The sequence below is a fragment of the Pseudonaja textilis genome, chromosome 2 (genome assembly GCF_049901715.1).
Source record: "Pseudonaja textilis isolate UNSWEBS1 chromosome 2, rPseTex1.2, whole genome shotgun sequence".
NCBI classification, from domain to species: Eukaryota; Metazoa; Chordata; class Lepidosauria; order Squamata; family Elapidae; genus Pseudonaja; species Pseudonaja textilis.
Window position 1 is genome coordinate 192,938,595 of NC_141991.1, and position 16,357 is coordinate 192,954,951.

At 37.0% G+C, this 16,357-nt stretch overlaps 1 protein-coding gene across 3 annotated transcripts in view; it reads right to left on the reverse strand.

Annotated features, from left to right (window-relative positions):
- ALDH1A1 (aldehyde dehydrogenase 1 family member A1) overlaps nucleotides 1–16,357 on the reverse strand; it is a 79,526-nt gene that overhangs the window by 18,460 nt on the left and 44,709 nt on the right. For all 3 annotated transcript variants that reach the window (XM_087926732.1, XM_087926731.1, XM_026703805.2), the window contains exons 3-5: nucleotides 8,309–8,413; nucleotides 4,448–4,588; nucleotides 2,679–2,808 (exon numbers count right to left, since the gene is read on the reverse strand). In XM_087926732.1, coding sequence (XP_087782858.1) covers nucleotides 2,679–2,808; nucleotides 4,448–4,588; nucleotides 8,309–8,413 — 376 coding nt within the window. The remainder of the gene's footprint in view (nucleotides 1–2,678; nucleotides 2,809–4,447; nucleotides 4,589–8,308; nucleotides 8,414–16,357) is intronic.

Consider the following 16,357-nt stretch of genomic DNA (forward strand, 5'->3'; position numbering starts at 1 on the left):
AAGAGTAAAAGCAAATCTGCCTTGCTAATCTGCAATTTCTATAGGCTGTTGCAGTTGTGGCCTGTTGCTACAGTATAATACAAGCAAGTAACATGCAAATGTGCCGAGATTCAATAATAATAAAATATAAAACTTAAGACAGTGAAGATGGTGAGCCAGTCAGCATTCCTTTAACTGCTACACATACTTTCAGCAACTCTACTTTTCCATTAGACAAGCCTGCACAACTGGTGTAGCAACAAGATTGAATCAATAGGGTAAAAAGTTGGAAACTTTAAACCAGGGATCTTCAAACTTGGCAAGTTTAAGACTTGTGGACTTCAACTCCTCAAATTCCTCCTCCAGTCATGTTAGCTGAGGAATTCTGGGAGTTGAAGTCCACAAGTCTTAAACTTGCCAAGTTTGAAGATCCCTGTTCTAGGGGATGCTTTGCCTGGTTTTATCCTCCATTCTAATTCTGCTAGGTGAGAGAAACAGGACTCTCAGCATTTAATTGCCTAAAAGATCAGAAAAAATGGCCTCAGATTCTGTCCTGAAACTCCTGATGCTATGGAATTAAGTTGTGGGACCAGGATAATCAGTTTTTCTTTCCCAACTGATTATAATTCACAAGGGATAAATGAAATCAAATTAAAAAAATAAAATAAAAAAAATACAAAAACATTGTCCGTTTTCACAGATTGCAATTTAAAATGATCTCACTCAAAAAAACCCCATAGAAAATATAAACTGATAATGAAAAGTCTGCTGCAGAGAGAGATTCTCATTGTATAAAATAAACAACTTCTCAGCTTGTTCAGAGAACATAAATACCCAAGAAGCTTAAACAGCAATATATATATAGGAACATTAAGATTAAAATTCTAAACATAGTTTATATGTCAGTTTTTATCTACCTACTCATTTGAGTCAATCAGAAGCAAAATCCTTTGATTGCTTCCCTGGACTTTTTCCAGCTTCTTTAATCAGGGGCTCAAAAGCACTTTGATATTCCTTTATTTCATTGTGGTACCCAGATTCTTCCTTTGTTCTTAAAAAGCATAAACTTGCTAGCCAGCAGTAATGGAGGCACTTCAGAATAAACTCTGTATATTTGTCCTGTGTTTGCATCTATACAGGCAATCCTCACTTACTGACTGCAATTAGGACTTGCTAAGTGATGAAATCATGAAATCGCAAAATCACATGACCACTCCCGACTTTATAATGCCAGTTTGTCAATTTCGGCTGTAGCCATTAAACAAGTCACATGACACAATGACATGTGAGAATAAACATGTGACTTCCTGCTGCCTTCTCCCATTGGCTTTGCTTGTTGGAAGCTGGCTGTGAAGGTTGTAACTGGTGATCACATGACTGCAGGGTGTAGTGATTGTTGTAACACCAGTGGCCAGGTGTTGAATCACAACCATGTGACTACAGGCATGCTCCAACAGCCCCAACTTTGAAGACCATTTGTAAATTTACTTGTTCAGCATTTCTGTAAGTTAAATTGATGAAAAAGTGTTCCCTAAGTGAGGATAACCTGTAATGCCTAAATAAATGCTGCCAAGTTCTTTTTGGTATAACTATAGCGTATATGTAGGGGGTGTGCATAAGCACACCAATCGTGCCTACCATCCCTGTCCTATTGTTTCTTTTTCTTTTTATTTTTAAGCATCTATCTCATGTATTCATAACTATGTTTATATTTATACCTGTTATCTTATAATAGCTTGACAAATAAATAAATAAAAATAAAATAAAATACATGTACAAATGAAAATTTAGGCATGTAAGAAAAAAATCAAAATGGACAAATTTTCTATTCATTTCTTTCTTCTGTTCTTTAGTTTATTTAGTTGTTTGAGAAATTAAGTCTCAAGACCAGTGATTAACATCCTTTGAAATGTACCTGGACTAGATAATATCTTATCTACCGCAAATGACTTCAAAAATTAAAAGGAGTAAATCATTGGAAGGTAAGTCTTACAATGTATATAAGATGATAGAGGAACCAGTTTAGCTAATTCTCTTTTAGGACAAGTAACAAAAAAATCAGTTGGATTTCAAGAAGATAAGTCAACTTGGAGGAAGGTTGTAACCTTTCTGGTCTTCTGGGAGGCTCTGAAGATCTGGCCTTTTCTCAGGATGGTAAGATAAATTCCATATGGGTGTCATTTATATGGCTGAGTCTGTTATACTGTGTGTGTGTGTGTGTGTGTGTGTGTGTGTGTGTGTGTTGTTTTAAAGTCAAAAAACAACGTGTTTCCTGCATCTTTAGATATTCTTTTTTAAAAGCTGGGCTCGAGGTAAAAAAAAAAACAAAGATTGCTCAATTTGTATGGTTATACAATCTGTCAGACTGCAACAAGACTTGGTAAAGAAAATATAATTGTATTCTTACACACAGAGAATACAAAAGCATTTATAATAAAAGCCTGCTAATCCTTGCAACTGAAGGAACTTTAGTTAGGATGAAAAGTTACAGGAATGAATTGTACAAGATGTACCAAACATTGAAAAAACAAAACAAAACCAAAAACAATCCTTACCAATAAAGCTTTTACCAATATACTTTTATGTAACAGATTTCTAAAGCTACATTTTTCTCAGATAAAAAAGACTTTTGCTCGAGGCTTCTTTTAATTCGTGTTAAATCAACTTTATCTCATGGTCCCTTGTCCAGACTGACTCACCCATGGGGATGGTACGTCCTTGGATTTTATCAGCCCAGCCAGCAAAGTAGCGCAAAGTGGTGATACAACCACCCAAGTCCATCAGGTAGGCGTTTGAAAAAATCTTTCCCCCGTTAAGACTCTCCATTGTCTGAAACAAAGAACGGCTTAAAAAAATTAGTCATTGTAGATAAATGAAAGAATGTAACAGTCTTTAACACTGGTTTATTAAGAATTAAACTAACTAGGTCATGATGACTGAAGAACGGCATTGGGAAAGTAAGATTATCTTCAGCAGAGGAAAGAATAATAGGCTTTAAAACAGGGATCCTCAAACTTGGCAACTTTTAAGACTTGTGGATTTCAACTCCCAGAATTCCTCAGTCAGCTTTGCTTTCCTGGCTGAGGAATTCTGGGAGTTGAAATCCACAAGTCTTAAAGTTGCCAAGTTTGGAGACCTCTGCTTTAAAATCCTACAATTTTTTTTAAAAAGCAACTGAGCATTGTGATCATGGTGAACAAATGTATGTAATGAACTGAATCTGTAGCTTTGAGGGATTTCCTAAGGAGTAATTCTAGAGTGGCTGTTTTGAGGGTAGTTATCTAAGTGATACATGATCTCAAAGGATAGTGGCCATCAGCATGTATTAGCTCTAGAATGAAGTTGTTTAATCTCAGGGAAGACTGCAGCTCGACTTTTGCTATATCATTTTGCTGGAAGATGTTGCCAGTACTATTTCTAGAATGAAATTCACTCCATGGAAAAAGGAAAAGACTTTGCATTTTGAACTGAGCCCCAGAACATAATCCTCTATTACTTTTTTTAGACTATTATGGGTACATTAGGTATTCATTCACTTTAGTTAGATATAATAGTTTAGTTGTCAATGACATGCTTTTCAAATGCTCGCTTCCAAAATTTAGGTAACTAGCTATTTTTTTAAAACCACACAGATATTCAATAATAGCACAAAAGAGATCCCTCCATTAAATATTGCGTGAAATTGCTGTACCGTTCAGAAAATGTTACTTTGCAGCCCCTTCTGAATGAAGATATTTATTTTATATTCATAAATTTGGTTATGTGGGCTGAGCAAAGAATGGGGAAAAAATGGTTAAACCCATTAGGATGGGTTCCACAATCATTTTCATTCTTTCATCTGAAATACACCCACATTCTTTGAAATCAATCAGTGAATTCATTCAATTTTTCCCCCTTGTTTGAGAGATGATAATCTCTGCATCAAACTTATAGTTGATGTTTTTAAAAAAAGATTAAGGCTTTGAACATTGTACTTTTCATTCTCAGATGCTGGGGTGAACAGTGTCAAACTAGATGGGATTGTGCAGTAAAGCAGCAAAACAAATCCAACATTCCTGTACTTTAAACATTCAAAATTGTGGTTGACCTAAAAGGCTACTTGGAGAAATTTGGAGACTCTCCTCAGTACAACTTGGTTTTCAAATTAATACTGGGAGCACTACCTGGTGCCCTCTTCACTTCATTATTTTTCTTCAGTGGCAGTGATGAAATGTTACCTTATCACGTTAGATTACTTTTCTGTCTTGCTTAAGAAAGACAAGGGAGATGTTAATCTTCCTTGTGTGTAACTGACTGAATACAACAGGGCCAGTTTTTCTGTCAAGGAAACAATGTGGGTTTTTCTAATGAACTATGACTTTGGGTTGGTTAAATTCTCTTAATATATCATTTCAGTGGAGTACTCGAAGGCATCAAAAGAATCCCCTCTTAAAATAGGTTTGCTTAAGAGTCAGCATTTTAGACTTACAGCTAAGAGAAGACGATCTCTTTCAATTAAATCCGCCAATTTGTTCAACAGCCTGCCTCTTTCTGAAGCATCTATTGTCCTCCAGGAGGATCCAAACTCAAATGCTTTCCTTGCTGCTGTAACAGCTTTGTCAACGTCTTTCTATAAAAAACAAAACAAAAACTTCACACATGTCATATCAATACTTTTCAGATCAGGATTATTAGCGATTGTTCACTAGAGTAACAATTCTGCAAACCCCCACATCAGTACCATTCCAGGCATTTTCTTTTCTTAATGCTATCGTTAGTACGCATTAATATTTTCTTCATTCTCCAGAAGATATAAATAAGAGTAACATTTTCTTCCATTCAATCATCTCCAATTTTCAGAGACTTCCCTGCAGTTTTCTTGGCACAGTTTTTCATAAGTAGTTGAACTTTGCCTCCTTCTTAAGATTCAGAGAAAGTAACTGGCTAAAGTCTACCCAGTTGGCTTCATGCCAAGGTAAAACTAGAATTCACAATATCCCGATTTCTTGCCTGATGCTTTAATCGCTACCCCAAACTGGCTTTCAAGTGTAACAGACCTGCTAACAATTCTGATAAAGCACACAAGTGTATCTCATGGAATAATACTGGAAAACTGTGTTCCTACTGAAAACGGTAAAAAACAAAAACATTCTTTCCCTTTTAGCAAACATCTTAGCAAATCCCTAGCATGTTGTTTGTGAATTAATTTCATGGTAGAAAATTAAAATTAAATCTAATTGGTGAAAGAATGATTATTAAGCTTCATGATGATAAATAACAGAAGTCCATACAAGTATAAATAAACAAATTATTATAGTTGTATTCAATTTTAATGAGACTTGTCAACAATAACATTATGATAGTTTACAGTACTCATAAATCAGCAGGTATGGGATTGACATCTAAACATCTATGGAGATTTTCAATCATCCAGGTCATAGTTGTCTCAAAGGTGCTTTTTCAAAAAGGCAACTAGACTTTCTTGGGGTTTTTTTCTTTTGGAAAAAAACCCATTTCGCTTCTCATCTAAGAACTGAATCAAAGAAGCTTCTTGGATGAGATGTAAAACATTTTTCAAAGGAAAAAAAACAACCAAGAAAGTTCAGTTGCCTTTTGGGAAAAAACACCTTTGGGATTGACATCTAAGGTTTAATAGGACATGTTAAGATTGTATTTTTTTCATTTAAAAATATAATTATGTTTAAGTCTTTTCTAGTGAGTGTAGCTTGAATGAACAAACTGAGTGCAAGGATTTAGTTCACAATCTCATGTACTTCTTTGCCTTATAATTTGATTTTCGGAGCAAGGAAAAAGAGTTTTCTGAAATGAATAATCCTTTGTGGTGTCCATTGTAAGTGCAGATCAAAGTCCTAAAAATTATTATTTCATCTGCTAAATGCTAGAATCTGGAGTTTACATTTATTTGTATGATTTGTAGATTTGTGCACTTTAGAAAATGATTTAGTTATTAGCAATCATTGACACTATATGGCTTAGGACATGACTGCTTCCCTCCAATGGTTTCTACCTTTTGGGTATGTTCTGGCAGTGGACGTAGGAGAAGAACAGGTAGAACTGGGGGAGGTGGAGTTAAACACATCATCAGCTGAGAGTCATTGCATTCCCAAAAGCGGTCTAAGTCCAACCCTTCCTGAATTAGTTGACCCTTTCTGGCACCACATTAGTGTTGATCTTTAATTGACCAGATTCTTCAGTATAGGCTTGAATAAATCTTCTTTGCTGTAACCCAACCAGTAGTCCTGATTCTTTGCACCTCACAGTGGATATGCTTCAGGTACCCTCTATTAAATGTTGTTATCTTGCAGGATCAATGTAGTGTGCCTTCTCTTTCCCCCACTTTCCCAAAAGAGCATTCCTCCCTCTCCAAGAAAAGGGCAGAGCATTCTCTCCTAGGTTTTGAAAAGCTTTGGTCTTGAGCCTTGGGTTAATGTATTATTGTATTTGTGGGGAGGGCATTTTGTTTGTTTTATATTGCTTTTAAGATCATTTTAGTTTGAGCTCCCTATGTGTTTTTATATTTTGTCTATTTTTATTTTATTTTCTATACTAGCCAGAGTCCATCAGAGTTGGGTGGCTATAACAAATTTGAATAAATTAACACAGATATTTGAAGAAAAAACCCCACACACTTAATAGAAATTAACCTGAATGGTCACTTTCTCAGATTGTTCAGCCTTTTATGAAACAACAAAAATATCTAAATTTTTGTAACAAATTGCATTACTTAACTTGAGGCAGATGAAATAGCAACTGATTTCATTTGTAATACTATTTTTTTTCAATTTAAGAGGAGATAATAAAATGAACTGCATAATTAACCATCTCTTTACCCTCTTTAAAAAGTACTCTGGATATGGGCACATGATTCAGCTGACATTACAAGGAGAGGTCAGTCAGTACTAAGCAAATATGCAGTTTTAAAAATACTTCTAAAAGGAATCTTTGGACTGAATGCAAAGAGCATACTTTATAAGTGACTTTCACTACTCAAAAAATTAACGTTAAGGCTTCCATCTGTCACAGAGTTTTGTCCTCTGTATGGTTCAGGACAGACAGGAGACCCATTGCTGAAACTTCAATCGCTTTTGCAATCAAACCAGGACTCCTCACTTAGATGCATATAAATCTGATTTTCCAACTTCGGCCGAGTACCTTCCTACATTATCAGGGATTCCTTCTTTCATCTAACCTTAAGGGTTAGAAACAAGGTTAAAACCAAAGATAAGTTAAACATACATTCTTTATTTGTTAGCACAAACCTTATTTTGGGGTTGTCCTGGGCACTAAACACCTCTCAAAAGAAGAAAATGTCCATTTCCACCTATCTGCCCAATCTATCCAGCAATAACAAGGAAACAACCTTTGTGATTGCTGCTCTTAATTACAGCATGCGAGCACTTGAGAAAGGCTACCCTATATGAGCTGCAAAAAATTGGATCACCACTAAATGACAACAAAAAACCTTTCAGTAAAGTCTTTTTATTGCTTCTCATGGTCTTCCAGATTTCTGTAGCACAGATCTGGTGGTCCTGAGTCTTCAGATATCATGGGAAGTACAGAAAACAATAGTCATGATAATGGCCTTAGCCTTTCTTGGCTGTGCTTGGGTTTTCTTTACTCATCAAGTTTAGCAGTCCTGTTTGGTGGGAGTTTGAGATAGGGAGGGAAGTTCACTTCTTGAATGAAGGGAGCAATTGTTTGTTAGTAATCTATTAACAATAGTTAGCATTAATTTATTTAATTGATAAGGCTATCAGATCAGAAATGATTATAAAGCAGCTTAAAATAGACCTGTGTTTTTCAACCTGGCAACTTCAAGATGTGTGGACTTCAACTCCCATGCTGGTTGGGAAATTCTGGAAGTTAAAGTCCCCACATCTTAGCTGCCAACTTAAAAAAAAAACCTCATGAGACACAAAATGCCACATGTAGAGATGCACAGAAGAAGAAAATCCCAGCAACCACTCAAGCAGGATCACAAATCAATTGGGTCCAGAACCTGCTTGAAAAGCCAAGTCAACCATTGGTTTGATTACTAGGAAATCATTGATTACTAGGAAAGCATCCAACATAATTAAGGAAGGTACTGTTTATGTTTATATTATATTTGGTGCTGTTGAAAGCTTATTTATGACTGAGAAACCCAAGTTATTAACTCTCTCTCACTGCATGTGTCTTTGCTATATTTAGTTCAGAAACCTGAGGAAATGAATTATGGGTGAACTTAAATATGGAAATGCACATAAATAGGTGTTCCAGTTTTAGTCTTGACTGTTGTTCAGGCTGGCTGTAAAAGAAATCCATGACACAGCAAAGGTTAAAAGCGTACCTTATCTCCTTCTTCCACCTCACACATTTTCTCTCCTGTTGCAGGATTATGGACAGGAAATTTTTTGCCACTGGCTGAATTGTGCCATTCATTGTTTATAAATATCTGTAAGAAAATACAACACAAAAGTTGACACTGTTGTTATTAAATGTCATATCGCATTTCTCTAATTTGTCTGTCTGTCTGTCTGACACACACATACATACACAATTTGCAAAAAGTAGGCCATTTTGAAACAAAAGATGATGCTGAACAATCACCTCTTCTAGAATACCACAATTGCTTCCACAGAGAGATAGGCAGCCTATGAATATAGTAAGTCAGTATGTGAGTGAGTGAGGAAGGATAAGCCTGTCAATTGAAGGGACAAGGCAGGCATTAAAAATTGTTCTGCTCACATAAACATTTCACTCAAAATGGTAATTGGAAGCCAATCTACAATCGTAAATGTGTTCATGTATCCTCTGTGGAGAGGACAGGAGGGAGGAAGAGTCCTTTAGTCCAAATTTGGCAACTTTAAGACTTGTGGGCTTCAACTCCCAGAATTCCTCAGCCAGCTTTGTTTTGCTGGCTGAGGAATTCTGGGAGTTGAAGTCCGCAAGTCTTAAAAGTTGCCAAGGTTGGAGACCCCTGCTTTAGACAAAGCTTAATGCTTGCTTAAGCTTGCCTTAGGACTGACTGAGGCTGAAGATAATTCTTGTTTGCAGCCAAGAGATGGAGTTTAAAAAAAATATTTTCCTTGCTCTTCATTTTTCAACAGCTCACTGATCACTAAAATGACCAGTGATCGCCTTCTAATCTTTCCTCTCTATACATCTTATTTTATTCAAGCCTCTCAGATATTCCATAAACCCAGTTTTCTTTGCATCGGAGGTGCCAAGACAGACAAAATCTACTTCCAGGGTGTGTACATAGGTAGCTAGATTTGTATGTTTTTAATCAATCCTTATGCTGCCTCCATCACAAAAGTAATTTGTGGTGGCTTACATAATAATAGTGTTAAAAACAACATTACAATCATAAAAATAAATTGCAATCTCACGGTATGTGCACATGGCATGGCATGTTGTTTTTGGCTCCTATCTGTAGTATTTGTAAGTTACAGGTGGTAACCTAGATGGATTAAAAATAAACCGATCCTTTCTTAACCTTTTGTTGTTGTTGTTGAAATTTTTAATGTCCTTCTACCACAAAAATATTCATTTCTAGGGCTGGTCTAACTATTTCTTGCGGTGATGGATGGGGTGGAGATCAGGTGAACAGCAAAATAAAAACATTCAGCTGAATTATCATTTATTGGGACTCACTTACTCACTGACTCAGTCATTTACCATTTCTTCAGATTTATTTACACTGAAATGTAAGAAATTATATCAAATGTAGTAATTCTAACTTTAATTCTAGTAATTCTAATTTTATTATGACCAGTAATGGAAGGATCTCTCCTAATTTTAGTATAGCAATGGGGGGCATATTTTCTCCAATTAATTTGTAATATACTTATAGAACATATAATTCCTACCTCTCTCTCTCCTTCCCCCTCCCTCCGTCTCTCTGTCTCTCTGTCTCTCTCTCTCTCTCTCACACACACGCACACACATATCTATGCACTTACCTACGTATTATATTTTAATCCTATTTTTATAAGTCATTCAAGATTGCAAACATACACAATATTCCTTCTTCCTCCTATTTTCTCACAACCACAATCTTGTCAGGTGGGTTGGGTTGACAGAGGGGGAGTGGTCCAAGGTCCCCCAACTAGCTTACATGCCTAAGGCAGGACTAGAACTCATACAACTCAACACACACAGGCTACACAACAAAGCTCTTCCCTGCAATGAAATATTACACCACCACATAGGAAGTCCAGGGTGATGATTCAGTGTATCCATTTTATGCATATGGGATGGACAGTGGATGAGATAATCTGATCCAGCCAAATTGATCATTTCATCCTATTGGCTTAGGTTTTTTTAATTAACATTTTTAACATTTTTTTTACAAAGTTTTTTTTTACAAACTAAAAACAATACCAATTTAAAGAAAAAAAAATAAAAGTAAAAGAAAAGTGATTATTAAACAAAAAATAAATAAATAAGGAATAAAAAGTGACTTCTGATCTTCTTTATGGTAATTACAGATACATTTATAATTTATCCTCTCTTTCCAAGGTTATCCTTAATTTTTAGACTACAAATAAATCATGAAATTGGCTTCTCATCTTCCCACACCATGAATCCATCTCTTAAGAATAATAATGGTAATAATGTTGTTACTTTAATCCAGAGATCTCCAAACTTGGCAACTTTAAGCTACGCTGTCTGGAGAATTCTGGGAGTGGAAGTCCACATGTCTTAAAGTTGCCAAGTTTGGAGACCCCTGTTTTAATCTTATTCAGACTATGGTTTAAACAACTGGGAAATCATAGTCATTTCTTAAAAGTTAGATACACAATAACCAATCGAGTTTTAAATGAAATTTTAATTTTGGGCAAGCAGTGGAAACAAACTTGGTTTCAAAATCTCTGTTATACATAAAGTTGGTACAAGTTGACCAATTAAAGAATCTAATCGGGAACCTGGTAACTAGGCCCAGAAGCAGATATTGAATAAATGAATAAAGCCAAGAGTGATAGACTCACAATTAAAACTAAATCAAGCATGAATAAGTAACAAGCAGAATGTTAAGTTAAAAAAAAAAAAAGAGGTTACTTGGCAGCTCGTTCAGTTCCCAAAGACAGAGAGTAAGGTAAATATTAATACAATAGTGCCGTGTCTGTGAAATGACAGTATGTCAAATTCAGGTATTTTTGTGAAAATGAAGAGGCATGCCTTTCTTTGGAAGTTCTCGTAGCATGAGTTTATCAGCACCTTTAGCTCAGTGGCTCAAAGACTTACAGGAGGTACTTTTCATTATATCCTCATGTCATTATTTTCCGTCACAACTTGGTTATAGCAGAACGAATGTGGCTTGCAGAACTAAATCTTTCATTTAAGTTTACAGGGAAAAAGCTTGATAGCAAATAGAGAGCCTTACATTTATTTACTGAAAAATCTGTACTTGGTGTGCCCCTAAATTTTATTTTTTTAAATGTTTTCATGGAACTGAAATCTTAGATTAAAATAACATCAGTTCCCACGAGGTAATCCTAGATCATATACAGGTAGTCTTCGACATACGACCACAATTGAGAATTGAGTCCCAAATTTATGTTGCTAAATGAGACAATGTGTTAAGTAAGTTTTGCCCCGTTTTATGACCTTGCTTGTCATGGTTGCTAAGTGAATCACTGCAATTGTTAAGTGGGTAATGTGGTTGTTAAGTGAATCTGACTTCTCTTTGCTTGTCAAAAGCTCACAAAATGTAATCAATCACATGATTCCAGGACACTATGACCGTTATGAGTTAGTTGCCAAGCATGTGAATTTTGATAACATGACACCATGGGAATACTGCAACAGTCATAAGTGTGAATAATGGGCATAAGTTACTTTTTTCTGTGCCATTGTAACTTTGAACGGTCCTAAATGAACTGTTGTATGTCAGAGAGTAGCTGTACTGTATTCAGGGAACAAATTGTGGATAGAACTTCTCCCCATATAACTTTCATTGTCTACCCAGATGTTTTCATGAGCTCCGGACCAGTGGTGGTGTGCTAATTAGACAGTATATAGTGTGCTGGTTAGACAGCATAGTTAGTTGGGAATGGGAGCTGTCCCCTTAAGGGAATGCCTCATGGGAAATGTAGTTAATGCCTCATGGGAGATGTAGTTCATGTCATGTGGTCACATCTATAATCCTGATTGGTCACTGAATTGACCTCTGGCTGGGTTGCGGGGGGAAGGTACAGTCATTCTTGCCTGGACCCAGCATCGTGCCAGAGTCTTCCCTTGCTGTATCATTATGGGATGGAGATAACTATCTTTTCACACTATGAAGGCAACAATGCAAAGATTGGACATTAGATGAATCTCAACATAACTGTGATTTATACCTTGAGGTTGCCTGATATAATCCAATAAAGTAACTTTGTATGGAAGCCTTTGTAGTGTTAAGCTGCTTATCTCAGGAATTTTGGGGATATAAAATTACCTGGGAGAAGAAAGGTGGGCTTCAATTTTTTTTTACTACAGATTCTGTGGGCGTGGCATGGCTTGGTGGGCATGGCAGGGGAAGGATGCTGTAAAATCTCCATTCCCTCCCCATTCTAGCGGGAAGGTTACTGCAAAATCCCCATTCCCTCCCCACCCCACTAACCTGCTTCCCAGCTACATTCTCCTGTGCAGGGCAACAAAAGAAGACCCAGCTAATCAGCTGGGATTCAGGAGGCAGAGAATAGATGGGGCAGGGCCAGTCACAGATGGTATTTGCCGGTTCTCCAAACTACTCAAATTTCCGCTACCATGTCTCCAGAACTGGTCAGAACCTGCTGAAAACCATCTCTGCTTCTGACCCCCTGTCAAGTTCTTGGCACCTATGAAACTAACCACAAGGAACAAGAAAGGGGAAATACTTGTGGCACAGTCAGGAGTCTGTTTCTGTCTCCATTGGGTTACAAAGAGCCTGGATGGTAGAGAAGAACATTGCTATATTTTAGCTTCCAGTGATGGATTCAACATATTCTATACAGGTAGTCCTCGATGTACAACAGTTCACTTCATAACCATTCCAAGTTACAACAGCACCGAAAAAAGTGACTTAAAACCATTTTTCATACTTATGACCATTGCAGCATCCCTACATGATTTACATCTGGATGTTTGACAACTGACTCACAGTTATGATGGCTGCACTGTCCCATGAGCCCCTTTTTGCAACCTTTTGACAAGCAAAGCCAATGGGGAAGCCAGATTCACATAACAACCATGTGACTAATTTAACAACCTGCAGCGATGTCCTTGGCAAACGTGGCAAGAGAAGTCGTAAAATGGGGGCAAAACTCACTTCACAAATTTTTCACCCAGCGACAGAAATTTTGGGCTCAATTGTGGCCATAAATTGAAGTCTACCTGTATTGAACTACTCAAAGTTTTCAGTTACCTTGATCTGGTCTACCATATTTACATTTCATGAGCAGTAATAGCTTTTATCCAGAAACCAGCCAGAAACCCCTGAAATTCTTCAAACACAATTGTAGTGGGTGCTCTCTGCAAGATTCACTTATCAAGATCACCTCTGCATTCTGGATTATCTTTCATTTTAGAAGACTTTCCAGGGGATTCTCATTCATAATGCTTTGGAAATGGCTGTGGAGTCAAAATCTTCCTTTCTCAAGAAATGTCAGAGCTGGAACTGCAACCCAAGTTAATGAAGAGCCCATCTGAAGATATTGTGTTCTAACCCGTGAGGAATAGTATCACCTGGAATAATCCAACTATTCCATCATCTTCTCTTGGCCAATATATTAATCAAAGCACTGGAAGCAATATCATTTCAACACAGTGAAGGTGAGGTTGAAATGGATCTAGATAAAGACTATTACCCATTAACATTTGGAGCTGTATTTGGTGTCTCATCATAAACTATATTTCATCCATAAAAAGAATCTAGGTAAATAATGTAAAAAAAAAAACAATCCTCAGATCTAGAGAGATCTATCACTTGTCGAGCCCCACATTACATGGCACAATCAAAGAATCACACAGACATCAATAAGGAACTTTAATGCAGGAATTGGAAGGAAAGTAGAATCTTGAAAACTGCAGTAGAAACTTCTAGGTTTCATTTATTCCCAATTTAAGCAAATGTCTCTTAAAATGTTTTTAAACTCTTCTTCCTGAGCTTTTGCAGCTTGGATTAAATTTCTGTTTATGAGATAAACTTTTAACAAATTTCACCAATGACAGAGATCACGAATCTGGTCGTCAACTAAGACTAGGGAAAATCCTGGGAAAAGACCCAATTCCTCCAGAAATGATTGCAAATAATTTGAGATTTGGGCTCCCATCCATGCCAGCGAAAACAGAGCTTGGGGGTGTGCGCAGCCCCTCCAGGTCCTATTTTTGACCACAAGATCCTCCTGCAGCCCTCTGCCAGTGAAAATGGAGCATGGGGGGCCCACAAGCATCCCCCGAGCTCCGTTTTCATTGGCAGAGGCACTACGGGCCATTCCTTTGCTGTTCCCAGGCCAGTCCTGTGGGCCGGATGTGGCCCGCAGGTCTTGAGTTTAAGACCCCTGATCTAGCTCATTATTATCTGCACTGATCTGCTTTGGCTCTTTAAAGTTATACATTTTGCTTTTCTAACTCTAGGGAAAAGCGCTGGGATTATTTAAAATGAGAAATGTTATGCAGAAAGGAGATGATCCTACAACTGCCTTTTCCAACAACCAAAAGTGCAAACCATGTGAGACTCATTAGAGTAAGTAAAAGATAAAATCATACGCAAAATGGTTTGTAAACAAATCACAGATTCCACAGCAATTGGATAAAGACCAAATAGATGTTCCAGGTTTTTAAAATGGATCAGGTAATGGAAAATGATAAAAGCTCCTGTAAGAGTAGATAATACTTTATTACTGAAAAGAGAAGACTGCTTGGGAAAGAAACAGTTCCTATGTTCCTACAAGCTCTCACTTCCTGTCATGATTTGTCATGGGTGATTGGCAGCAGCCAAAATGCACACAGTGGCTCCTACTAATACAATGGAGGATGGATGGATCAAGGATTGTCGGAGGATGGATGGATCAAGGATTGTTGGAATCAAATATTTTGCCTCTGACAGTGGCCAACCAAATGGTCACAAGCAAAGGATGGAACCCCATCCCTCTGGTATTTATTTATCAAATCTTTACAGTTGCCCATCTCACGAAAAGCAGCTCTGGGGCAGTGTAGGCAAATAAATCATTCAGCTTTTTTTTTTTTTTCAATCTCAATATTGTCCTTGAATATCCCCTTCGTATCTTTGTGATTTAGCAGCCCAATAACTTCCCAGACTGTTTTCCTGCTTTGAGTTAAAGAAATGTGCATTGTTTTTTTTTTTAAACTGTTTTTCCCTGTGTTCCTCAAATTCTTTTTTCCAAAGGCAATTGGGCTTTCTAATTTTTCTTTAAGACATTTTGCTGCTCATCCAAGAAACTTGTATTTGAATGGAAGTGAAATGTCCTAAAGAAAATCCAATTGCCTTTAAAATAAAAAGCACCTTTGGGACAACCATGATCTGGAAGAATGAGAATCTGCGGAGATGCTCTGTTTCATCTACTTTTCCTGATTAGGGCTGAATTCCTATTTCCCAAAAGAAACTTCCCTCACTTTTATAACTTCTGAGTCAATCAGAGACCATGGCTAGTCTGAATATCCTTAATTTAAACAGCTGTATTCACTTCTAGCAAGGCACAAGTGCATATCCCTTCTTTTGAAGGGTGGAAGACAGAACAAATAAGGTAGCAACAATATTAACAGCTGTGCTACACCTGTCTGAACTGGCCTTCTTTGCTCTGAATAAGCAAGAACAAGTCCTGGAAAGTATATGATGAGGTGTCCTCTATAGTGTTTTCTTTGCTAATTGTGGTTTTGGTTTCTCTCTGCAGCCCATGAAACGTGGATATTCTCTTATGCAGTCTGTGAGTCATTGACTCTGGATTTGGGGAAAATGTTTAAGAAGAACTTGTAGCCTAAAATATTTAGGTATGTAAATGTTTCAGTCCATGATGGGTGGCTTTAAAAATATTCAGTATGACTTAAACCAACGCATTTCATTTTTTTGACGGTTTCTTTACCTGATCCTTTCTTGAGGCCACAGATCCATACACAAAACACCACATCTCTTCTCGCTTTCATTGATTGAGCTAATGTGATGTCACAGAAAGAAATCCTAGTAGACATTTCCCTTTGGAAAAGTGTTTAGTATGTATGTATGGATGTATGTTTGTTTGTTTGTTTGTTTGTATGCAGGGAGATAGAGATTCCTTTTTGGGGCCTTGGTGGCCGTTGGTTTTTGCAAAGCAGAGCTAGAGCCACCCTTCAAAAACCAAAGGAAAGTATATGACGATTTAATAATATATCAATATTAAATATCTTCAACATATTTGAACTGTGATTAATTTGC